The 24,577-nt window shown below is 47.3% G+C and overlaps 1 protein-coding gene across 2 annotated transcripts in view; it reads right to left on the bottom strand.

The window, feature by feature from the left end:
- Positions 1 to 24,577, bottom strand: part of Atg17 (autophagy-related 17) — a 50,390-nt gene that overhangs the window by 6,403 nt on the left and 19,410 nt on the right. The window contains exons 13-24 of one of the 2 annotated variants that reach the window (XM_077640339.1): positions 21,728 to 22,033; positions 19,388 to 19,588; positions 17,685 to 17,891; positions 13,916 to 14,140; positions 11,614 to 11,814; positions 9,668 to 9,808; positions 7,096 to 7,283; positions 5,095 to 5,191; positions 4,658 to 4,749; positions 2,785 to 2,839; positions 1,205 to 1,252; positions 5 to 72 (exon numbers count right to left, since the gene is read on the bottom strand). In XM_077640339.1, the coding sequence (XP_077496465.1) occupies positions 5 to 72; positions 1,205 to 1,252; positions 2,785 to 2,839; positions 4,658 to 4,749; positions 5,095 to 5,191; positions 7,096 to 7,283; positions 9,668 to 9,808; positions 11,614 to 11,814; positions 13,916 to 14,140; positions 17,685 to 17,891; positions 19,388 to 19,588; positions 21,728 to 22,033 (1,829 nt within the window). The remainder of the gene's footprint in view (positions 1 to 4; positions 73 to 1,204; positions 1,253 to 2,784; positions 2,840 to 4,657; positions 4,750 to 5,094; positions 5,192 to 7,095; positions 7,284 to 9,667; positions 9,809 to 11,613; positions 11,815 to 13,915; positions 14,141 to 17,684; positions 17,892 to 19,387; positions 19,589 to 21,727; positions 22,034 to 24,577) is intronic. The other variant, XM_077640340.1, reaches the window with a different exon arrangement.

Below are 24,577 nucleotides of genomic sequence, written 5' to 3'. Positions count from 1 at the left end.
TTACGTGAGGATGGAGACCTTGTCGATGTGAGGGGTTTGGAGTTGGGTGCCAAAGTTGTCGGACATGGCCATCTGCATTCACATCAAATGTATGCCATCTCTTTGTATTGCTGTATTTGAATGCAAAAGTATAATAAATACGCAACCCACATCAAGTCCGGAAAACCAAGTGTTAACGATACAAAATGTTCACGCAGGGAAAAAAAAGAGGGCTAGAACTGCAGCTAAGCTACAGCCCACAAGCAAGCACAGAACGATGTTGCAGGCACAGGCAGCAGCCACTGCTTCATATACCATGCCATGCACTGAAATCTCGATAATCTGGATTCACTTTATTCGAACCGACAGACAATTTGAGATCACACTCAAGCTCTACTGAAGTGATGCAAACTTTAATTAGTTGAAGCCCTTCCAGGACCAAAACAGTTAATTCAAACAACACTGCCACTGGTGCAGCCAGCTGTTTGCAAGATTATTTCAGGATGGAGGACTCTTTTGGCATGTTACTATAGCTGCCGCAAAACTGAGATGCACTGACAGCGCCAAACAGTGCATCATAAAAAGAGCTGATAAAGGCGGCAGACAAGTCTGAAGCTGAAGTTTATTTAATAATTTAGCCAATATACACAACCATCTTGGAAAACAGGGTTAAACATGACATAGGAGGTCAATTAACGAGATCCTCGCACAACATTCAATCTGCACCCAAGGTGAACAGTCCACCAAGGACATTATTCTGTACAATCCATGACTGGCAAGCTGAGAAATGCCAGTTACTGCTGGCAATGCCATGAAGTCGTGAAAAGCTAAGTACTCGCTCTGTCAAGAGAGCACAGTCCTTGCTTTGAACACCATCGCCATTTTCTGTAGCTGTACACTTTCTGCATGCTTTGCTGCATCGCCTTAACGCTTAAGAAGAGGTGACTCAGCTAAGAAGATTGTGATGAACGAAAAGTTACTGCACAAGTTTGTGCAGGGGTGGATAAGAGGCAATGACACAAGTGCATTTTAGTGTGCACAACGCAGCTACCATGCACCACCAAGCTGCACAGAACATCAGCCTCATCAAATGTAGCAGTCTTCGTTAGTTCAAGCCCCACCCACTTTACTTAGTATACATTCTTGATCTCATCAGAATTTGAATTAAAAAGATTCCGCTGGAAATAAAAAAAAAAGTTTTCTTTTCAGTCTAATGTCAACTTACAACTTGCTGCTGCAGTCTGTTAACTTCTTTTTGCTTGTCAAGCAATTGCTGCAAACAGAAATAAAACAATGCCATTAGTGCTTGCAAGAAGCAACCCAAGTGCTTTTGCTGCAAGAGTCACAAAGAAGACTAAGATGTCAAACTGTCAATGCATTCTTGGAAGCAATAAAAGCAACTGAACAAAAGGCTACACGTGCAAAAAGCTCACAGCATGTCTCTGGGGAAAAAAAAGGACTAAGAGTCGCTGTACAGTAAAACGATGCAACAACGATCACCACTACTGCGAAATTTGTCACAACGAAGTATTTCAGAATCTCCTTCAGCAAACCACACAAGGCAATGCAATTATTTTCCCCACAAGGAAACAATTTTCGGAGCAAGGTTGTCACTTCAATGAATTTTTTTTCCGAGTTAGCAGGCGATTTTTTTTTTCTTGCATCCACATATGCTCTTATCTCATTAGGTTTCACCAAAAATGGCTGCCAAAGTCACTCCGCGTTTTCAATAATGCAGCTGACACTCCATGCGATGCAGCGCATGACTGCCTGCGATAGTTTTGCCGACAGCTCGGACTCCGCTCTTGCGAACTGCGACCATCAGTGCAAGGCGGCTTTTCCGCTCGCTTCGCTGATGAAGGCACAACGATGAATCAATTCTGCACTGATTTCAATGTGCAGTTATCATGCCGACGAAAAACGGCAAAAACTTTAATGATTTCATGATACGCAATGGCTAGTTCCAAACCACTTTTTCCCGAGGCTTCACTGCAGAGCGTGTCGCCTAGCGACACCGAACAAGTGGTGTGCAACGACCCGCTCTTGACCAGCATGCTGGTGCGTGACAAATTGTTGCAAGAAGCTTAACGCCGGCTAGGGTGCACTCTAGTCTTGCTTTGGCACCACCACAGGTGAGCACCGCGATAACGTTTTATTTTTTTTTGCCTTTCCGGTAAACCTATGCACCGTCCCGGTACACGCACTGTTGCGTAAATGGCAGTGTGACAGTGGTTCAGGGCGGAGTCCCAATCGAACAACATTCTGCCGATATGTTCATACCGTGAGTCACGAAACGTCTCCAAAGAATCGGAGCAACCGCATTTCTGTCTAAAGCATTGATTTTGAGGTGTACACGACCTCTCTCTCTAATGCGCAGTGGCACGAGCGCACGCGTGCTTAGTCCACGCCGAAATGCCTCCAGGCAGCATGGACTCAGTATGAGCATGGACTCAGTATGAATTCTCGCAGGACGAAAGCTGAGGCACTTTTATAACACAGGCGGAAAAAATATTAGTTCTGGTAGCAAATGTAGCAGGTGAGGTCACATGTGAATACGTCCATTGTCCGAGATTTTCGGAGTGCCACTAAAATCACGTGACAGTACTGATTTCGAAACAGTGAAATACAGAACTTGGAAAATAAACGTTGTTCATTCTAAATTGTCAATGTTCTCGCCCGATTTCACGACAAAAAAGCTTCTGCTTCAGTGAAACTTCACTGCGAATTTCACTGTAGCGGGATTCAGGTATATGACCTCACAAAGCAAATTAAAAGAAATAAATGTCCACGCTGAACAACACTCACATTCTTCAGCTCCAGCATTGTGTCAGCAGAGTAGGGCAGTTTGACAGTGGATTCCCTGAAATGAAATTCAGCAAGAGCAAAAAGGCAATTAGTAACCGCCGTAGCTCACGTCAAATTTCCTGCCCACCGCACGCTTCCAGTGTTCAACAGCAAACTCTCAGCCGCGTAGCTATTAAGGTGCTTGCCCGTCGTGCTAAAACTGCTAAAACTACAACGCTCGGCGGCAGCACGCGAAAGCCACAACTATGGTGAACCACAACTCCCGTGCCTTTAACAGCCACAAAAGTTGACGAAACGCTGGAGCTGGTAATGCTGATGCCGATATGGATAGCGGGAGCCGTGGGAGCTCGCAGCGGAGGAAAAAGTTGACGACGATAATGAGCCACGGCCTCTGGCACCATCTGTGGGCGGCACCTGGAAACTCTTGTGCACATGTGTCGCCTCCGCGACGAAGCGCGGAACTGATCTCAGTGGCCATGACGCGTGCATTTCAAAGCCTATTCCCGAGTGGGTCCTGTAAAAATTTTGGGTGCGGCCCATACAGGGATATTATTTTTTTCTAATATTTCCTTCCGGAAATGCGGCCCATACACGGGTGCAGCCCTTACAGGCGTTTATACTGTACTGTCTGTTATTCCTCCCCCATTTTTTCCCACCTGTACTCCCTTTGTTGATTCAATATCTGCAATAAGGTAATTAGACCATCTGGGAAATTTTTTTTTTTTTGAAACAATTTGACCATCAATGGGTTAATGCGGTCACCGCACCAAAACCACACCGATGTGCAAGATGAAATTCGATGTTTGGTTGAGAGAGGTCACACAACCTTGCGATGTCACCACAACCTGCCCTGATGGGCCATCCTGATTGGTCGAGAGAGCAGCGCAATGCGAAATGTTGCGAGGCCGGTTGATGAAAGGATCCATTCCAGAAGTTGCGGATACTGTGTCCTCCGATGCGTATATTTTTCCATGAGCCATGTACGCCATTAGCACAAATGTGCAATCACGCATGAACAGTGTGGACATGTGACCATATGCCATGCAAATGAGGTTGGAGAAATCGTCTAATCAGCTGCAACGCATCCGAAATTTCAGCTATCGTTATGTACAGACTCTACCGGATGCATTATGTGCTACTCAAAGCCCAGAAAATGAAAAAACTGAAAGATCTGCCAGGAAATTTTATAATAAAAATGAACGGCATACGAACCGTGTGGTAACAGCTTGACACTACAACATTTAGTGCACTTCGGCTTGCTGCGGACAGAACACTGCTGAACGCAAGATTCAAATAACTTCTTTATTTCACTTTATTTTTCAACTAATCTAGTGAGATCTGCAAAGCATGCATTTTGGTGCCTGTTACTGAACTTGCTGTTACTATGATGCAGTCGCAAACTGATGGCTGCAATTCAAAACTATTCGCTTCAGTTCAAACTGAAAATTCACTGTTTGCTAGGGGTGAATGAAAACTGAATTTCTGAATACGAACTGAATAAGAAAATGAAAAAAAAAAACAATATAACATATTGTCTTTGCAACCACAAAAACAAACCTTGACTGACTCAGCATTATATATATATAAAAAAAATGATGCAGAAATGTATTCTGTTTGACTAGACAACATAACAGAATGCAACCTGTAAAGTGGTCATGCAAAATGAGTAACAAAATGAAATCAATGAATGACACATGACTGGCAACTGAAAGAAAAAATGATGGATTGTAAAACCTAATTAATTCAGACTTCAAGGGACAGGAAGGAATGTACCAATTATCCGAAGGTCGAGGCGAGCACGCAAAACTGGACACAGGAAGGCTTCGTGCTGGGAGGACTACAAAAGGTGATATCACCAGTGCAGCCGACTCACATCATGCTCTCTCCACAGGGGTCCCCTTTGGCCTCCTCCAAGGAGCAGGAATCACCCGCTGCTGCGTCCAAGTCCTCGATGGACTCTCTTCTCTGTAAGCAGCATGAGTTCACAACATTAAGCTCTTCCAAACTTGATGGAGCTGTATCACTGCTTACAGGGCACTAGTACTTTTACACCAACTGCTTCTAACACCTATTCAAGTCTTGAGTGCCAAAATTAATTCAAAACATTGTGTTGAGTGTCAAAACAATAGTGTGGTAATGCAATTTACTCTCCAAAAGCAATGATCTATCTGCCTATCTGGGGAACGCATTCTTAAGTCAACATCCGTTTCAAACATCACTGCTAACGCAGTTGCACATCACCAGTACTTTATTCTTAATTAAGCATGGTATCAATACAGATCTGTGCCCTGGTTGCTTGAAATTGCTTACCTTGAAATCCGGAAACCTGCTTTCCAACTCTTGCTGAAGCTCTAGCCTCGTCTGTTCTTTGGCTTTTTGGATTGCTTCTTCATGGCAGTGTTGTATCCTTTATTCGAAAAAGACAACAAAGACAGCAGTTCAAAAACGACACTTACAGTACACATGCAAACGAACCAACTAACCAACAAGTGTCATCAATTGACATGGGCAAACCACATGAAGGATGAGGCCCATCTATGATACCAGCACGAATTTAAACACCCATTTTTCTTCTCTATCTCATCTGCCACCATCAAATTCAAGGGCTGTTAGCCGTCAGAAAATTCAAGATTATGCACAAAATGCTCCCTTCTACAGTCATTGCCAGTTTTTCCTGGAAACAAAGAGAGAGGGCTACAGGGGTGTAGAGTCCGTAACTCTGTCATTCCAACAAATAGTTGGGCTGTACGACAATGCACCTACCTGGCTGCCTGACATGTTTCTCTCTCCTCCACAGCACGTTCATTCCATCACTGGTGCAGCTAGCACCATCTATGGAGGCTTCTTGTAACTATACATGCCAAGTTAATCTGTTGTAGTCAAGAAAGCTGCTCTTTTCTTGACTTCTGACAATGAAAGTTTGAGTTATGCTGCAAATATGCCCTAAACAACGAATATTGACAATATACTACGTTTCAAGAGGAATCTAATATACTGTAAGCAGGGAATATTCAGCTGTGTACGAAGAAAGGGTGTGTTTCGACTCTGCAGCTTTCGCTCCATCGCCAGAAAAATGTGTTGTGGAGTATAGTGGTGCTCAAGGTGTCACACTGTCCACCATAGCAAAATGCAAACAGAAAGCAAGGGAGTTCTGAGCACCTAAGGCATGAATGTGGGCATGGTACATTTTCTGACAATTGTGTCAACGGCCAACACGTGAGACTGATCATTAGAGTAGAATAAATGTGCAGAGTCACCATGTGACTCGATGTATTCAGGCCTTGCCACAATGGCTACGTTGCACTGCAGCTTTGCATTCTACTTTACACTCGCAACTTTTCTGCAGCTGTGTGTATCTGATTAAAGGACACAAATAGCTGGCCATGAATGAGTTGCACAGAGGCTCCGCCTTATTCTTTCCTTATAGCTCAGCTTGAATTTAGCAGATTTGTAAACAGGATTCAAAAGAAAATGCCCAGCAGAAATCTGCCTAGTTGGGGATGAACTTAATGGAACAAAAATGAAATGGCAACCCATTTTAAGGATTCCTGGAAAGCTTCCCAGAATCTTTCCGAGACAATGGAATGTTCCCAGGGGGAGCCCAATGTTTCAGAGCCAGCACGCCTCTTCCACCTGAGTAGCTGGAGCGGGCAAGGCACAGTTGAGACTGGAAGAGTCCCTCCAAAACTCTTTGGACCTGGCTTGCCTTCGTTTCTTGCGTGATGTTACGCTCGGGGGCACGGAGCAAGACTATACAGGAGGTGAAACTCCCGTCTGCACGAGCAAGCGCAGGCGACCAGATAAAGTCGCAATTGTATGCGCCGACGGGGCCATATGCAGTGGCGGCGCCATGCGGTGCGCCGTAGAAGCCGCAGCGAAAACAAAAAAATGCAGTGCCCGGGCAGGCGGCTCCGGCGGCGCGCGCTCAAAGCAGACGACAAGCAGACGACATGGGTGTTTGCTTCAGCGGGCACGCCGTGACAGGGTATTTCTGTGCCCTTAAGTCAAACAGCAACAGTTCTTGTCAATGTCTGTTCGAGGGTCGTAATACTAACAGCACTGCTACACACAGTGCGACCTCCTTCAGAATTTGCTAGACTAAGATGGGATGCAGGCAACGGGAGCAACACGCTCGACCGGTTGCCTTGGCAACCGAAACAGCAGTAGTTTCTTTCCAGGCCGCCAGCAGGATAGTGGCGCCACGGGCTTGTGACCTTTTCTGGTCGCCGCAGACAGCGGAGTTTCCACTCCTATATAGTCTTCCTCCGTGCTCGGGAGTTGCATCCCTCCTACTTCTTCCCCCACACTCACTGGGTGAGCTGCTGGTCGTGCAGGGCGACCAGCTCCTCCCTGAGCGCCTGCTCCCGCTGGGTGCACTCCTGGCGGAAGTGGGCGAGCAGCTCCTCCTTCTCCAGGGCAAAGCGGCTGTGCAGCTGCTCCTCGATGCCCTGCCGCTCCTGGAACAGCATCTGGATCTGCCGGTCCTTCTCACAGATGCACTGCACCAAGAGCGAGAGGGAACACGGAGGACATTCTCTCCCGTCACTGAAGAAGAAGCACCCACTCCTGAATCAAACATCCTGTGCAGAAACTGAAGACACGGCACAAAGTCTGTTAATGGATATCTACACGCCAAGGCAACACTGTGGGTTACGAGACACGCCTTAGTGAAGGATGCTTGCTTACCGTAAAAACCCACATATAATACGAGGTGTAATTTGGAAAACGAAAAAAGAAAATATTGGAGGGGTCACTTAAGCTCCACCTTACTCGATAACATATTGGGTTAGTTCCCATATATGCAGAAGGTCATTCTCTAATTTACACTCATAGACCCATGGGAGTCCTCATACCTCTCCTGACGCAGTGGTGTAGCAGTTAAGCGATGCGCCACTGCACTGCGATGGCAGGTGCTCCCAGCGGTGGGCCTTGCAAAGCCCAGGTTACTCTGCCCGAGTGGCCAATCATTAATTTAACTGCCACCTGCCACGGTGGGCAGTTTGCTCACTATACAGTGGCCAGGTTGCGATGAAATGCAAGGCCCTGTGACCTAGGTGACCCACCTGCCTCCTACGTTGCTTTCTGACACCACCTGCCAGAGTCACGCTCGTGATTTTTCGCTCACAACATCGACACTGTATTTTCTGGACAACGGGGCCTTTAACGCTATCGCATTAAAAAAGTTGCCATCTGCGTATAATGTGAGTGAGAAAAGCTCATCAAAAGCATTTATCAGCACTGCATTTTGCCCTTGACTCGGGGACTCAATGGGCGCTTGCGTGTGCAGTGCCACCCAATGCCACCCAGTGCCACGCGTTGAAAAGGAGCACACATTTCACTGAGCCTGGTGCTGACTCGCTTCCTCCTCTTTCGCCACTTCTGGTGCGCGCAGGACATCTCGCACCACGTGCTTGCGCAAACTGGCCCACGTACAGCCACACTACGTGTGCACCCAGGAAGTACAGTAATATCTCAATAATATGTTAATAAAATTGAGGACAATAAATTTTACCTAGAAAAATGTATGATCCAAATCGCATACTTTTGAAAAACTGTAACTAATGAATGAGGTACAAAGGCATTTATTGCCAATTTCACTTCATAAGAATGTCGAACAGCATTTCTTGGCACAAGATCTCAACAGATTCTTTTCATGTGCTCGCAGAATTCAGTCCACATTTGTGCCGTCTTAAGTGTGGAAAGAACTTAGCAATGCATCCAGTCCATTGATGGCAATGGTGAAAGTAACCAAAATCTCTTCATTTTTGGATGCCTCACCCCTTTTGCACCTATGCACTGCAGAAAAGCCACCACGGCGGCTGACTGTTGCAGCGTTTCTGCTTTTTGTACTGTTTTCCTCAGACCCGGTCCACTCCTAGGTAAATGCATCGCTGTAGTCCACAGATTCCTCGTCACCTTGCCATTACGACATCAAAACCGCCGCGGTAGCTGAGTGGTTATGGCGCTCAGCTGCTGGCACGAAAGGCGTTCGATCCCGGCCGCGGCGGTCGAATTTCGATGGAGGCGAAATTCTTGAGGCCCATGTGCTGTGCGACGTCAGTGCACGTGGAAGAACCCCAGGTGGTCGAAATTTCCGGAGCCCTCCACTACGGCGTCCCTCATAGCCCGAGTCGCTTTGGGACGTTAAACCCCCATAAATCATAAACCATTACGCCTTCAAGCTCAGCTTTAAAAAAATGTGACATAACTGCCACTCATGGGTTCTTTCCTTCCTCCGTGGTTAGACGCATTCGACTTCATTGCCGGCCTCGTTTTATCATTTTTTACTGTCGCGCTTCGTCATGAGTGAGCTACATTCAAGAGGGCTGTCATTCTTTATGCTGAAGAAATGAACAACTTCGTGCTGGCCCGCAAGTTCGACATTTCGAAACAGGTGATGCAGGTGTGGCTGCTGCAAAAATTTTCTGCTGTTCTACTTGATGTCGCGATGCGGTTGTTTTGGGATTTCACTAGCCGACGACATGCTGTGGGACCGCAGCAGCGATGACGACGGCAGCACTAATGAGGCTGCTGGCACAAACAGGACAAGTGGTACAGTGACTAATACATTTTCGTTGTGGAATATGTCCTGGCATGCAATACGGGCAGAGGGGGCGAACGGGGGACAGAGGTGCGTACACTTACATTCGAGTCAACTTCCATTCCTGTACATATGGTACAGGTGAGCCTCATAATAATGAAGTTGAAGGGGTCCGGTGATTGCTTGATTATAGCCCGTGTTGACCGATGTTCCGAGGGGAAATTCCTTCATTATATCCATTATTTCGTTACAAACCATTTCATTATAACGAGGTTCGACTGTACTGCACACCACAAAACACTTTTCAATGTGGCTGTCTCAGAGCATGCGGCGCCTCCGTACCTCATTGAGATCCTGCACCTCTTCCTCGTGGCTCCTCTGCAAGGAACGCAGTCGCTCGAGCAGGCCTTCCTGTTCCAGCTCGTGCTCAAGGGTGGCCTTGGCAAGCGCAGCCTCATGCTCTTGCTGCAGGCTGGTCTTCAGCTGCACATGGCGAGCAGAAATACACACATGTGGTAAGAAAAACTGCGCCTGCACGTGTACAGAAATTTTAGGCGTTTCTCAAGTATTATTTGTTTACTGACAAGCAAAACCAATATATACGTACACATGCACACACTAAAAGTAAATGAGTTGCCCCTTGAGCTGCTCCCCAGAAAGTGTTCGGGTTTCATTTGCGCTTCTGCTCGTTGGAAATGTTGCAATTAGTACACCTCATCCACTGAAACGAGTAGGCTGAGTTTTAGGGAAATCATGGGATAACCAGCAGGGTGGAGATTTCAAACAAGCAAGCAATTACGATTAACATCCACCCGAGTGCAGCCTTGCAGCTACAAATGAAAGTGCCAAAGCTTTCTCAAATTTTTGCAGTAATGTTCCTCCTTGTTGGGGCTTTTCGTTTACAGCTGCAGGGCTGTACTGGGCAGGATGTCAATCACAAGGTTTTTCCTATAACACTCTGAGCTAAGCGCAGATGCTTGACACACACTGCTTTGCAGTCTGTTTTACTACTAACCCATGGTAAAGACCTGGCAGACTGCATTCTGGACCACCACTGGTGTAATGTTATTTGCCTGTCAACTTGTGTTCCCAGCAGTGCCGAACTTTTCCCTCATGTACCGTATAAACACGTGTAAGGGCCCCACTTTGTTTTCCCACACTTCCCATGACCTATGCGGTAATAATCGTGGCCTCCGTGATCAGTTCCGGCTTCGAGCAACGGTGTGCTTGATCGCGGAGGCCACACATGCGCACAGGAGCTTCCAGGTTCCGCTCACAGATGGCACCTGAGGCCACAGGTCATCATCATTCTCATTGTCGACTTCTTCCTCCGCCGAGTTCTTTCCTTCCTCCATGGTTCGCCGCGAGCTCCCGCTATTCATATCAGCATCAGTGTCACCAGCTCCAGCTTTTTGTGGCTATCAAGTTAAAGGCACGGAAGTTGTGGTAGCGTGTTCGTTCACCGTAGCTGTTGCTTTTGTGTGCTACCACCGAGCATTGGAGTTTTAGCACGATGGCAAGCACCTTAATAGATACACGGCTGAGAGTTTGCTCTCGGAACACGGCAAGCATGCGGCAGGCAGGAAATTTGAAGTGCGTCTGATGATGGTGCAGCCAAAAGGATGCATTGAGGAACACAAGTTGCAAAAAGTGTGCTTTCCGAGGAAAGCCGTGCAAGTTTCCCAAACTGCAAGAGCTGCTCTGCCATGTGATGGAAGTGCGGAAAAACGGCTATGCGTCGACAGCGGACATTCTGCGCGACTTCTTGTGGGATGAGACTCCGCGAATGATGACTGAACGTAGAATAAATGCTGCTCATTCCCCGATTGATGCTTTTAATTTAAAATTTTTTTTTTCGCACATCATGCATATGAGCTGCACCCCAAAAATTCACCCTCAAACCTGGAAAAAAAAAAACAGTGCAGCCCTTACACACGTTTATATGGTACTTTACTATTAGACCGAATATTCGAAATTATCGAATATTTGCACATGACTACACAGAAGGCTTGAATTTTTTAAGTACACAATCGGCACATTAAAAATTACAGTACTTTATGTCTAAATTTTGCACTGCGTATACGGCTTCAGAGTTAATAAGGGTTATTAAGAGTTATTAATAATTATTAATAGTTATTAATAATAATTGTTATTAATAAGGTTTATTAAGAGTTAATAAGGGTTACTCAGCGCACCATGCAACTCGTCGAAGGAAGATGACACACGTCTCACATGCGAATGTCTGTGGGTACATGGAACCTTGCTCGTGAAGGCATGTGCTGACCCACCGAGCTGAGTGCCAAGGCCGAGTCGTTGCGCAGGCTATCCGCCAGCTGTGTCAGCTGCTGCAGCTGCTGCTGGTAAAGGTGCACCTCCCGGTGGGCATCCTCCAGCTTGAGGCACTCGACTTCCAGGCGGTGTCGGTGGTCTTCCTCCGCTGACTCGAATTCCCGCCGCACCCTGTCCACCTCAGCCGCCACGGAGGCAGCCTGCACCAGTGGCATAGCTCTTTGGGAACGCATGCGGCATGCTCAGCAAGCTTAGACCTATTTTCCTTATTTTTAGTCCAATCCTAATGAAACTGAACCACGTTGCTCAGTTTTTATGCTAATTTCAAATATGAAATTGTTTTTAATTTAGTTAATTAGTTCTTAAGATAATTAATCTTAATTAGACATTTATTAGTACCTCGGTACAAAAAAAATGGCTCAATACAACATAATTTTTAACCCATGGCTACACAGTATGGGGAGTAAAGAGTGCAATAATCAAAGCAGTTTTTTCATTTTACCCTCATTAGTAATTTTACAGCACTTAGAATAGCAGCATTCAAAGTGTGAACATCGTGCATCGATAAACTTTGCAAAGTTACAAATTTTTGACGCGTGATTGAACAATTCTGCTTCAATTATTGCATACATTGTGCCTTCAGCTTCCCTTAGCAAACAATATGACATGCCTATCTGTCCTAGACGTCGAGATATTGACGTACTAAGACAGCCAGGTGTCCAAAATTTTCGTGGTGTTAAATCGCCTGCTCCTGAACAGATTGAGCCCACACAGTGATCTAAATTTAATACTATGGTCAAAATACCGATTTCCTGGAGGAGAAAACTGGTAGAGTTGAAGAATAATAGCTATAGGCTCCAAAATTGTCATTTTTAAAAAATTGATTTTTGTGTCGTTTTTTGGTCCCAAAGACCAGTGTCCCCCCTTAAAGGGGCTCTGAAACGCCTTCCGAGGAGAGGACATTAACTCATTTAATCACTGCACTGCGTTGCCATGAACACCACCGAGCCAAATAATACTATTCTACACGCAGCAGACGACCCACAATCATGCGTCAAAGTTGGCGAGCCCTTCCCGGCGACTTTTTCATGCTCGCACCCTCCTCCGTCCCCCGCATCTGCGTACACAAGGTGAGAGGTGGCCATTGGTTAGATTCTTTCAGACGTCAGGCAGCTACCGTGGCCGCGGCCAATAAGCCGCTTAGCTCTGGCAGGTCGGGAAGCTCCGCTCCCAGAGTGGGGGTCGGTGAAGGAGCGCCTAGCTTCCAGCGTGCAAAAAGTGGCGAGAGGAGAGGGAAAGGCGCGAAGACGCTGAAATTCAAATTTTAACTACAAATAACTCAGCTTCTACAAAGCGCATTTAAAAAATCCTTGCTGGACACTATTCGTGAAGCGGCGTGCTTCAATAACCCAGGCATGCCGCAACTTTATTAGAGCCCCCTTCACAGCCCCTTTAACTGACACTGGCATCAACATGGTGACAGCAAATGTGTGGAGTTCCCAGCAAATCAGCTTTTCGCACGAAAGCCTTGTACCTGTTGGGTGCCTCGGAGCTGGAAATTGTCAGAGAACACACCAAGCGGCTTTCAAGCAGAAGGTATAAAGTTTATATTGCAACAGCAAGAGAATGGTTGCAAACAGAGTGTGTAGCTAGGAGCGCACCGGTTGCTTAGTAACAAAGTACAGGTCTGGCACATGTTCAACACGTAAAGTGTTCGCACCTGCCTGCACAGAGGCAGACAAGACAAGAAAGCTAGTTGCGAGACATGAAGTGTTGACTACACAGAAGAATGCATGAACGTTAAAGCAACAGATGCTGCTTGCTGAGGTGTATGCATGTTTGTCGCTGTGTAAAACACAGTAGATTCAGGCCTTTGACAAATGTGGCTATCATTTCTACAATGACTTTGCAGTGAACCCACAGTCATCGCTGTCACATAGATTATGTAAACTTTCTTTATCTTTTCAGTTATGGGAAACCCAAACAGCTTTCAAAAAGTGCTGAAGAACCCTGCGTGTCTTTGCCTCTATCGCCCCTTTTCGCAAAAGGGACATACAGACTTACCACCACTGGAAAAATGCCCGTGTTCAGTTAACAACAGCCGGCAGTATGGTGAAACATTATACCAAAAGCAACTGCAGTATGATTAAAACTAAAAGAAGGGGGAGGAAAGAAAGTTAGGGGTTGAGGTATGCGCGGATTCAGGTGTTTGGGGAAACCAAAAAGCACACCAATGAGCTTGAGGGCTCCATGGAACCCAGTACGAGAACCCCTAGAACAGAGCAAACCACAGTCACTCACCTTCTCATTTTCAAGCCTTGCGAGTAGGGCCTGGAGGGCTGTATCCATGGCAGCGCCAATGAACGATGCCTCCTGGCTCAGCATCTGGCGGGCAGCTGCCAGGTCCGAGCGCAGGGACGCGGCATCCGAGCGGGAGCTGGCGCACGCCGCTGCCGCTACCTCACACAGACCGGTCAGGCTGTGCCTCAACTCGAGCCTCTCGGCACGCTCCCTCTCCAGCTCTTTCTGCACACGCATTCGAGAACGGTCATCACAGGAAAAAAAATTCCGCACCGTCTTGGCACCAAAACAAGGGCAGAAGCCCAAACACTGTCTCTGTTTCAGCGGGACTCTGAAAAACCTACGGTATTTAGTAAAACTGCACGGCTAGCACTGCAGCCATTACACATCATTCAGTGCTACACCACAGCTACAAGACCACAAAGAACATTTTAAAGACTTTTGTAGCTGTATCACTGCCTGGCCAGACATAATGTTGCTGCCCATTTCAGAATGCCATTGCATTTAAAAATGCCGCACTTCATTGCACTATCGTGTGCCAAAGGGCCAGGCGACAGCTGACCTTTTCAAGAATCGCACACCCTGCCTCAGCACTATTTTCACACATCTTCAACAGCCCATATAATGTGACTCAGATTTGCTTGCCCACATGCTAAAACGACTTCGACAAAAGTCCAGATACTCCACGAAGTTGAACCGAGTCAATAGTGCGCCAACCTAGAGCAGTGCATAACAGATGCAAACTTGTTTATCGCCATTCTAAGATATCCACGAAGGCATTTGTTCCCCTACTCCTTTTCCTTCAGTCCATTTCCCCCCACCACCTGATACGGCTTGGAACTGCTTTAATTTGGCGGCCACAGCAAAATGCCATCCAAGTGGCATCAATAGGTCTCTTTGATTTGGCTGTACTTCCTGCACCAGTTTAAGGAGTGCAGCATGAGTTCTTGGCTGGCTTGCACTGTCAGACGGGCAAGTGCAGCTGTAGTGCAGCACTAGCACCATATTGGGCACTGGGCTGTACTCGTAATACAACAGGAAAAAGTTGACTAATCTCCCCCACGTTCCCCCCACAGCTAGAAAACCAGTTATCCCGAGGGTCGTGAAAACGTCTATACAAGCAACGACTTCCTTTTTTTTTTTCCTTTTCTGTGAAACAACAATTTCCTGGGGCTGGTTCACGGCAAAACTTCACTGCGATTTGCTGCTTAAAAATTCTTCACATGGTTCGGAACTTTGGCACCCACCGATGTCGGCGGCACACAGGTGGCTGTAATTTGGTGGCGACGCCAAGGCTATTGGATAACCAGGCCTGCACTCGACCATTCGTTTTGGAAGCAGCCAGTGCCAAGATGCACTTGAATTGCCTGAACTGACACTGCACGCCGGCGACACCACTGCGGAACTTGACGGAGCTAATGCAGCGCGTGTAGCCAAATGTGGTGCAAATACAGTTGAACCCTGTTATAAGAGGCATGTTTAGAGCAACCTCACTTTAGATTGACGCTTTAGCCTAACTTGTGCAGGTTCTGCCCACTGCCTAGATGCAGCACCATCACTCGGAAACCGCAGTTACATCTACCGTATTTACACGATTGTAAGTCTACTCGAATGCAAGTCAACCCCGCCTTTCCACACATTAAAAAAAAAAAAAAACTTGGAGGTCGTTCACACTTGGCCTTTATTAATAGAATGCCACAGCACTATCCTGTGGCCTCCGCTTATCGCCAGCCGCTATCGGCTGCCGTGCACGGGCACTCCCGTGGGCACACTCCACAAAAAAAATGCATTAGTCGCTGGACTACTCGTCCACATTTGCGCCATCGTCCTCACTAGCGCTGCCGTCGTGATTGCTGCTGCGGTCCCACAGCTCGTCATTCTAACATCGTCATGCAGTGAAATCCCGCACTTCGCAAACAGCCACATCCCGACATCACGTGGAACAGCTGAAAATTTTGCCTCGCTGCAGCTGCCACACCTGTATCGCCCGTTGCGAATGTCGAACTTGCGGCCGGTGCGCAGCTGTTCGTTTCTTCGGCTGGTCACTTACCAGACTCGGAGCACAAATGACGAATGACAAAGCACTACATTAAAAAACTGTGAAACGCGGCCGGCAGTAGTCACATGCGTCAAAGCCAAAGAAAAACTACGCATGAGCGGCGTCGGCTCTTCCGTCGGCTACCGACACTCCCCCGCGCCGCTGCGGTTCCGAGTGGCGGCGCCGCCGCGATTGGAACAGCGGCATAAACTATCGACACTCCCTTGAGCGCCAAGTGCGCGGTTGAAAGTAAAAAAAAAAAAAAATTTGGATGATGCTTATTAAGAGTAGAACGCGAATGCGTTATCGGGCCTCCGTTGCTTCTCAGCAGCCACAGTCTGCGGCCACGTGTGGGGTGTGGGCTGGTGCCGGTTTGCTGCTTATCGACAGCCACTATTGGCCGCCGCGCGTGAGGTGGGGATGCCGGTTTTGTGCGTTGACATAGCAGCTGCTCAAGGCCAGCACCAAGAGCGATGCGAGGGAGCCGCGCAGCAAAAATGCAACCACGCTGTAGCATGCCTGATATCTCGTTTGTCTCGCCTTTATTTATGGTATGACACTTTGGTTTCAATTTTAAGGGAAGATGCGGGTCAAAAAACTCATTTTTTTTTCGAAACTCATCAATTTTTTGTTTTTGCAAGTTTAGACTCTTTACATTCATGAAAATAAAAATCAGCACAAAATTCGGACAGGAAAACGGTGAAAACTGCATTTAAAATTGTGTAAATACGGTATGCTCGAGGGGGTCGACAAGATGTGATTGCTCACGTGGTACTCATTACAGCTGTAACTAATAAGAGCGGGCTGGCTGGTGGCAAAACATCTGACGAGCAGTTCCTTAATTGTGAGTGATGTGTAAAGGAAGGCTTCCAACCTACTAGCGGGGGTACGGGCGCGAGCGTCTGTCCTCACCAAGAACGGCAGGAATGCGTGGCGGGCTTCCTGCTCGTGGCGCTCCTACGACCAAGCTCGAAACTCTTAGCCTACAGGCCATGCTGTGGAACAACAATGAAGCACCAACTAGCACGCCGCAAATGCTGGCTCATGCCACCGCCGAGTAATTTGTGTGACACTGACATGCGTCGCCTTTGCTCCCGACTGCGAGGCTTGCCTAAGACAACGATGACTGGGCAACCTTGACAAGAGGGCATGTGTGAAGACGCACGCCCCTAAGACCCCTTTTCCTCCTCAGAGCAGCGGTGTATGAAGCAGCCGCAGCCACCTTGTGAATCTAATTGCACGCTCAAAAGCACACACACTCATTGGCGGCCACGTTTTGGGCGCTATCGTGCCGTTACGTGGGGCTCCTCATGTTATAATTAGGTGCCCAGTTTAAGTAACGGAGTTTACACGGTGAAACAACACTAGGAAGGAAACTCAAAATTTTTAGCATTCACAGTCAGCACACTGAAAATTTCAGTACCTTGCACACCTCCCAAGTTCATTTATCTCAAAACATTTCTTTTGGCGAGTCAATCACAGTCCCCTCCCAACTGATGTCAAGAAGGCAAATCTGTCACAAGGTAGGATTCGAGCGAAAGACCGGCGCTGGTGGTCGCAGAGGCGTGGGAATGGGAAGTTTTAAAAATTATTTGCAAACTACCGGTCCAATGTTGAAGACTTGCATGAGACATACACGCTCAGAACTTGATACCATTACCCCCACCATTTTCCTTTCCGTATCTGACTGCGCTCTCCACATGACGGTGTTGTTGGCAGTCAAATCTTCACCTGAGCAGCAAGCAGCGCGGCGCTCTTCTCTTCCAGCTGGCGCTGAAGTTCGGCGGCCACGCCACTCTGCTGGCTAGGTGCCACCGCAGCCGACGATGGTACCACGGTGCTGGGCAAAGCGGCCACACCATTGCTGTCCGATATCGACGAGGGCATTGACTCGTCTATGTAGAAGTCTGCCGTCTGGAAGTCCTGCGAAGCGTGGCCCTGGGTGAGAAGAAACGGGCAGCAGAAGGAAGAAGAAGCTTTTAGCGAGGACAGATTCTCGGATAAACAGCGGCTTTCCGGCAGGTTCGGACAAATCGGGTAAATACAAGAGCCAGAAATTGCTCCCCAATAATCTAGGCTGAAAACTGCAATCTCAGAAGAGCAAGCAAGACAGGGGAGTGAGAACGGAGAGTGCACGTGCGAAAAAAAATTCCCCAGAGGCTGCTGGTGAAAGTAAAAACACTACCTTTCTTCAATACCAGCACTGTAATGAAGCTGTCTGCGATTAAAAGGGCAGAGAATTTTACAACACTCGATTCAGTGTGAAAGCACGGGCTTTTCTTTTGGCAATGACTCTTTTTACCGATTTTAAATGCACGAATGACAGAACTGAGGCACACGCATGACGACCGATTCAATTTTCTGTCTTTTTTTAGCGGATATGCAAGAGACGATGTTGCTCTGGTCAAAACCACTGGATTAGTGCTGTATAGAAGGTGATGATGAGCGGGTAGTGCCGCAGAATGGAGCACTCACACTAGGCAGTGCTACGTAGAAGACTACAATGAGGAGCGCTTGCACTAGGCACATACACGCAAGAAATATTTTGTTAGGCTCTGGGTGCCCAGATTAGTGCTTTCACACCCAGGATAAGGACTCTCAATAATCTGTCCTAAAGATGCCAAGGAACCCCATAAGTCTTGGCCTCCATCCTTTCTTGGCCAGCATGAATGCACAAAGAAAGCTTGCATTTTTTTGTATGTGCGATTGAAAAAGGCGGGAGTGGTGAGAGCACGAATTGTGCGTTATTTACATGGCTTGCTCGCCCTGGCGGCCGCTTTCCCGGAAGAACAGTAGTGCGCGTGCCTGAATCCGAAACCTACCGAACCATTTGCCGTTCAGTTTTCCGCCTTATTGGCATTATCTCCATTGCCTCCCACTGCTGGCTTCACGATTGTATCGTTGTGTGTTTACTGCTTTGAGCTGCACACGCGTAGTCATGCCATCCTGCAGGGAACTACATAATGTGGGGGGGGGGCATGTCTTTTACATTTGGCCGACCGTGGGTACGAGATGGGGGAGAGGTCTATTGCACAGCTGACAATATACAGTATTCTATAGTGCACGTTTTCAGTTTTGTAGCGTTTTTTAGGAATTGTTCAGAAAATTTTGCATAATTTGCACGCTCCCTTTTTGAAGCCTTAATTTAAAGAATAAAAGTGTGCAAATTATGCAAGTAAATACGATATTAACTCCCACCAGAATGTATCACAAGGGAAAAATTATGCGCACATGAAACGGTTCTTTTGGGTGACTTCTTTTTTTGTTCGAAATTACAGGCTGCCAAGTTGGGGTGCACCCTTACGCCTTACACGAGTATATAACATAGGCACTTAGGACATCCGAGAACGACTCTAAGGAACCGAACGATTCTGCAGAATCAGATTTGAAAACCCCTGACCCAGGGCAATTGAAAGCTGACAATGGCTCCATACCAGGGAGTCTGGAGAGCAGAGGACAGTGTCTTGGGGAGCCGCCAAGCCCAAGATGATGTCGCCGGTGACCGCTTTGAGGCCGACTGGAGATGACGGGTCATCAGTGACTTCTTCAAATTCATCATCCGACGTAGCCAACTTTGGGGTGCGCTCATGGTCTTCAGCGCTGGCACCGTCGGGGCAGTCTTTTTCAGCAGTACTCTGAAGAAAACAAAAAAGAAAAGAGAAAGATGGCTTTGTCTAAAAAAAAACTTCTGTACTCAAGTCTTGCCCACAAATCGGAACACACGAGCAGTCGGTGCACTGACACTGATATTCCCGCACTGTATATTCGGTTTTCTGGCTTGGTGTTCACAGTTCAAATTAAATATGTACCTCCTCTTTAAGAACCTAGAACACATTAAACAACCTAGCAGTGCTTAGAATGCTTGTAAGCTGCAAACTGCAGAACCAATGTTAATACCCATGACATAGGCACATTCAAAACCTATTGAGTTGACAGCCCTCAAGATTCTCTATCACTATTGAACTCAAAGGAGTTGTGCCGCTGCTAAACGACAAACTCGATCACCATTGAGAGATTCTATCACCTCACACCACAGTGTTGTGGCACCACTGTAGCTGCCAGTAATTTTGTAGGCAAGCTAGGTACCAATCAGCCTACAAGTTTAACCTAAAAAGGTTAAAAACGAAATGTTTATTCACTACAGTAATATTAATCACTCTTGAAATTAATTTTATTGCTTCCGACAAGCTGTATAGCATTCCTGCATTCTTGTGGAGGCTGGTGTTGGCCGTTTTTGTATTGCTGGCAAGAATGGTATGATGCTTGCGGCAGTGTTTTGTCACCCGTGCTGTCTTCTTTATCAGCAAAATAAGTTCTAAATTTTGAAGTTTCATATTTCTAAGAGATGGTACTGCAACGATTTTATTTCCCTGTGCATTGCTGTGAGCGCTCCGCATCTGAGATAGCATGCAGCGGCTGCTCGAAGGCCCTCAAGATCACGATAGAGCTCCGCTCTATTGTCATTCTGTCAATGGAAATGGAAAGGTGCCACTTCCTCACACGCGACTCAGGGGGAGCTTGCAAATTGAAGTAATCTAAAAACGTTAGTCACAACTAGTCACGACCAACTGGTTGTCCACAGACGTGAAAAACGCCATCTTGGACTAAAACGAAATCAGCGGAGGCTGACGGATGCAGTCGGACAGATTGGCTTAGGCTTGATATTTGCTCATTGAGATGACTTACGAAGAGCGCACAATCATGTTGAAAGCTGCAGCGTTCGCTGCGGCTTGGTTGGACGACGCCACCTGCAGTGCGGGGCAACATATGCGGAGAATGGGGGGTGCATTGGGAGGCGCCTGCTTCCGCTCATGTCTCTCCTTGCGTCTTCACGAGCATCGTGGCCCACAGAAACCGACTGAACTTGCCTCACACGGCGTGTGAATTCATTCGTGGCATGACCTGCGGCTGCGTCTCATTGTCTGGTATTGTGACAAGAGGTGGCGCATACATGACGAAAACATAACTACCGACTCAGATGCAGTCTAACATTATGGCTTGCAAGTGGAACATAGGGAGCAGAATATTTCACGATTTTTAAAGGCGGTTTTGGCATGAAACTCAATTTTCTGAAGGTCATGAATTTTTTTGGACTGTTCAATTATTCAACCGTTTTCCTAGTCCCGCAGCGTCCAAAAAAATCGGTTGGTGACTGTAGTCTACAAAAGACAGTTTATTACTATTACTGCTACATGATTCCTCCTCATTTAATGCCTAGCTGCTCATGCAGGTATAGTAAAGAATGTAGATAATAGTTTAAAACAAAGCTTGTTTGCAATACCTCGTTTTCTTTTCATAACTATGTTTCGCAGAAAAGGATTTGTCTTTAGTTTGAAAATAGCTGAAAATTTGCAATTCGATACGCAACCAAAAATTTGATATTTGCTCACCTTTAGTACCTCTAGTACTGGCAACTTCTAGGCTCACCTTCTCTTGGAATCCAGTCCGTTACCCCTAACGACCATCGGTTATCTTGCCTTTGCATAGCATGCCCTGGCCAAGATAAGTTTTGCTCCTTTATTTCAACTAAGATGCCATTAAATCGCATTTGCTGCCTGACCCACTCTGCTCTCTTCTTACCTCTTAATGCTACACCTGTCATTAACCTTTCCATAGCTCGCTATGTTATCGTCAATTAAAGCAAATTTAAGCACTGGAACTTTCGTGCACTAGTACTGCACAAATCAAGGATTCTAGACACTAGCAAGTTAGATAACAAAAGCTTTTTTGCACTGCACGCTAATTTCCTAAATGACTGGCGAGACAATGCAGACCTCAGTTGTTTGCACGGGCCCCTCTGCTTGGCACTCAGTAGTTTCTGAAGGCGGCTGCTGTTGCTGCTGCTGCTGCTCACTGCAAGATGACTGCTGCATACAGGACGATGCCTCGGCTTCCACCCGAGACGACCGGCCGCTACAATGTTGCGCGCTGCCCGGGCACTGCGGCAAGATAGCCGGCAGCATGAATGGCTCTGGTGTGCGGAGCAGTTCCGACATTTCCGGCAGTGCATTCCGAAGAACTTCCAGGTCTTCGGGGGACAGAGGTGGCAGGTTGTCGTCAAACGACCTGGGATTCCGGGTCTGCAAGGAAAAGGCAGGGCACTTACACGCCTTCCCCCAAGTGTTATACGAAGCAAACGGAATGCTGCCGTGTCATGCAATGCTCCTAGCTCGATAGAACTTAAATGTGCATTCAAGTTAGGTACCCCAAATAAATGTAGCATAAAACAAGTCTGCCGACCAGACGCCACTTCTGTGCGAAATCTGAGCTCAATAATTCACCACTGCAGCCGAGAGGCATTCTACGGTGCGTGTTTAATTGCATAACAGTCTGTGAGTGAAACAATAATAAGTTGATTTCATTTTCAGCCGTTGCTTGGTTTCGTTTCCTGCCAAAGACTGAAAATGTTGACTGGTTAGTGGAGTAATACAAGGCCACGGGCCATTGTAGCCAACTGCCGTTTTTATAACTTGCACTTTACAATAGCATCCATTGTTGCACATTTTCAACAGCCCCTTAACACATGGCTTAACCTGTCAAAGGAATCTTGGCGACTCCTTACCCTGGTCGTTGAAAAAAAATTTTATTAATGAAGTCACAATTATGCATTCTTCAGGGAACATGCAATTTTGCCTGCTGATTCTAAATATGCCATTTAATTTCATGTAAAACAAGTCCTTATTCACTTACCGTATTTACTCGCTTATAACCCGCACCCCTAACTTCGAACTCCAGGAAAAAAAAAAAACCTCGCATATAACCCGCACGTTTACGTGAAAAAAAGAAAAAATGAGTGCTAGAAAGATACAACTGCACACTCAGTGACCATTTCGTTTTCACAACATTTAGTCAAACGACCACCACCACGTCACTGGTTATCCGATTTTCAATCGTCGCCGCTCTCACTGCTCCGAGGCTTCATCGTCACTCTCAAAGACATAGTCGTCCGTGGAACCATGCAAGCTGTTACTGATGGCACATTTTTTAAAGCTTTTACGCACCAAGTCAGCCGGTATCGCTTTCCACACATCCACGATCCACTGGTGCAGCAATGGAATATCAGGCCTTCGCATGCATCTCGTCGGTGTGAGGGCGTAAAGGCCGTCGGCCAGCCACTGGGTATACAGCCACTTCACGCGTGCCTTGAACGGCTTGTTCAGGCACACGTCGAGGGGCTGTAGCATGGACGTCATGCGGCCAGGTATTATAATGAGGTTGGGGCCAGTCTTGGTGAGGCGAGCTTTCACCGCATCAGTGCAGTGGCCTCGGAAGAAATCCAGTGGCGTGCCAGCGTGCCAGCAAACTGGCGTGCCAGCAAGGCACCTGGTCTTCATTACCAGATTACTCGAAGCCAGTCACCGACTAGGGCACTATTCATCCAGGAATTTTCTTCTGCACGCACAACAATTCCTGGGGGCAGTGGTGTGCTAGGTAGCGGCTTGCGTTTGAAAATCACATACGGGCGCAGTTTCGTGCCGTCAGCCAAAGCACATAACATGACTGCAGCGCAGCTTGGCATTTCCGCCGGTCAGCACGCTGACCGATTTGGAACCCTTTTTTTCCATGGTATGTCCACTGGCATCTTAAAGTACACAGGCGTCTGATCAGCATTTCCCACCTGACACAGCAAATAGCTGTGCTCCTTCCGAAGTGCGATGACATATCGTTGAAAGTTCAATTTTTCCTCGTAGGCATCAGAAGCTGCTGGCACATGGTTGTTCACTGCCATGCTGAAGCCATCCACGGCTTGCACGAAACTCGTGTAGAATGTTCATCTCCCGGGCCAACTTCAGGGCATCCATTTGTGCCATCTCAGCAGAAACACAGCGACCACAACTTCTCTGCTCTTCAGTGAACTTGGCACGCTGCGTCTCAAGGTGGGGGTACACGCCAGTCTTCGGACCACAAAACGCTCGCCTGTCCCAGTTCGTTGTTTCAGGACTCTTTTTCTTTCTCCAATAATGAATGCACGACTCGTCGACGTCATTCTGTCTCGCAGCAGCTCTGTTGCCGATTTCTTCTGCAGTGGCTCTAATCTTTAGCTTCTCTTTCGCTGTGAAACACTGCCGCCGAGTCACATTCATTACACCAAAACAAAGCAGGCAAACAGTGCAAACTGGGGTGCAGTACACGAAACAGCACCTGACACTAGGCTCAACAGTGGTGGCTGAAGAAAACGTGGCCAATGGCGTGGGGAAGAATTAACACAATATGAAATGTGAATCTGGCTATGCCTTTCGTCGGCCCATCGGCTTGACAAGTGTCGATGACGATGGGGATGGCGGACTACACAGGGGAGGCCACCGCGTATTGCCGTGAAGCACGTTACGTCTAGCGACGATGGGCAAGCGGTGCACAACAATTCGCCATCAGCCGGGATGCCGGTGGAAGCCTCACGCTGGCTAGTCTTGCTTTTACACCACAGGCGAGCAACATGATAACGTTTTATTTATTTTCTCTCCATCTGGCGGACCCGAACACTCAAGCTATGGCTTGGTACAGGCCGCTTTTCCCAAGCATTTCACTCCAAAAAAGCCAAACCCCAGGCCGGGGGAAATCTTGTACCCATTAGAAAACTGGTAGGTACCCGGCAGCACTAGGGATCGAACCCAGCACCTCCCGAA

This window comes from Amblyomma americanum, chromosome 10, assembly GCF_052857255.1.
Source record: "Amblyomma americanum isolate KBUSLIRL-KWMA chromosome 10, ASM5285725v1, whole genome shotgun sequence".
NCBI lineage: Eukaryota > Metazoa > Arthropoda > Arachnida > Ixodida > Ixodidae > Amblyomma > Amblyomma americanum.
Note: the sequence above shows the minus strand (reverse complement) of the source record. Positions and strands in the feature narration are given on the sequence as shown.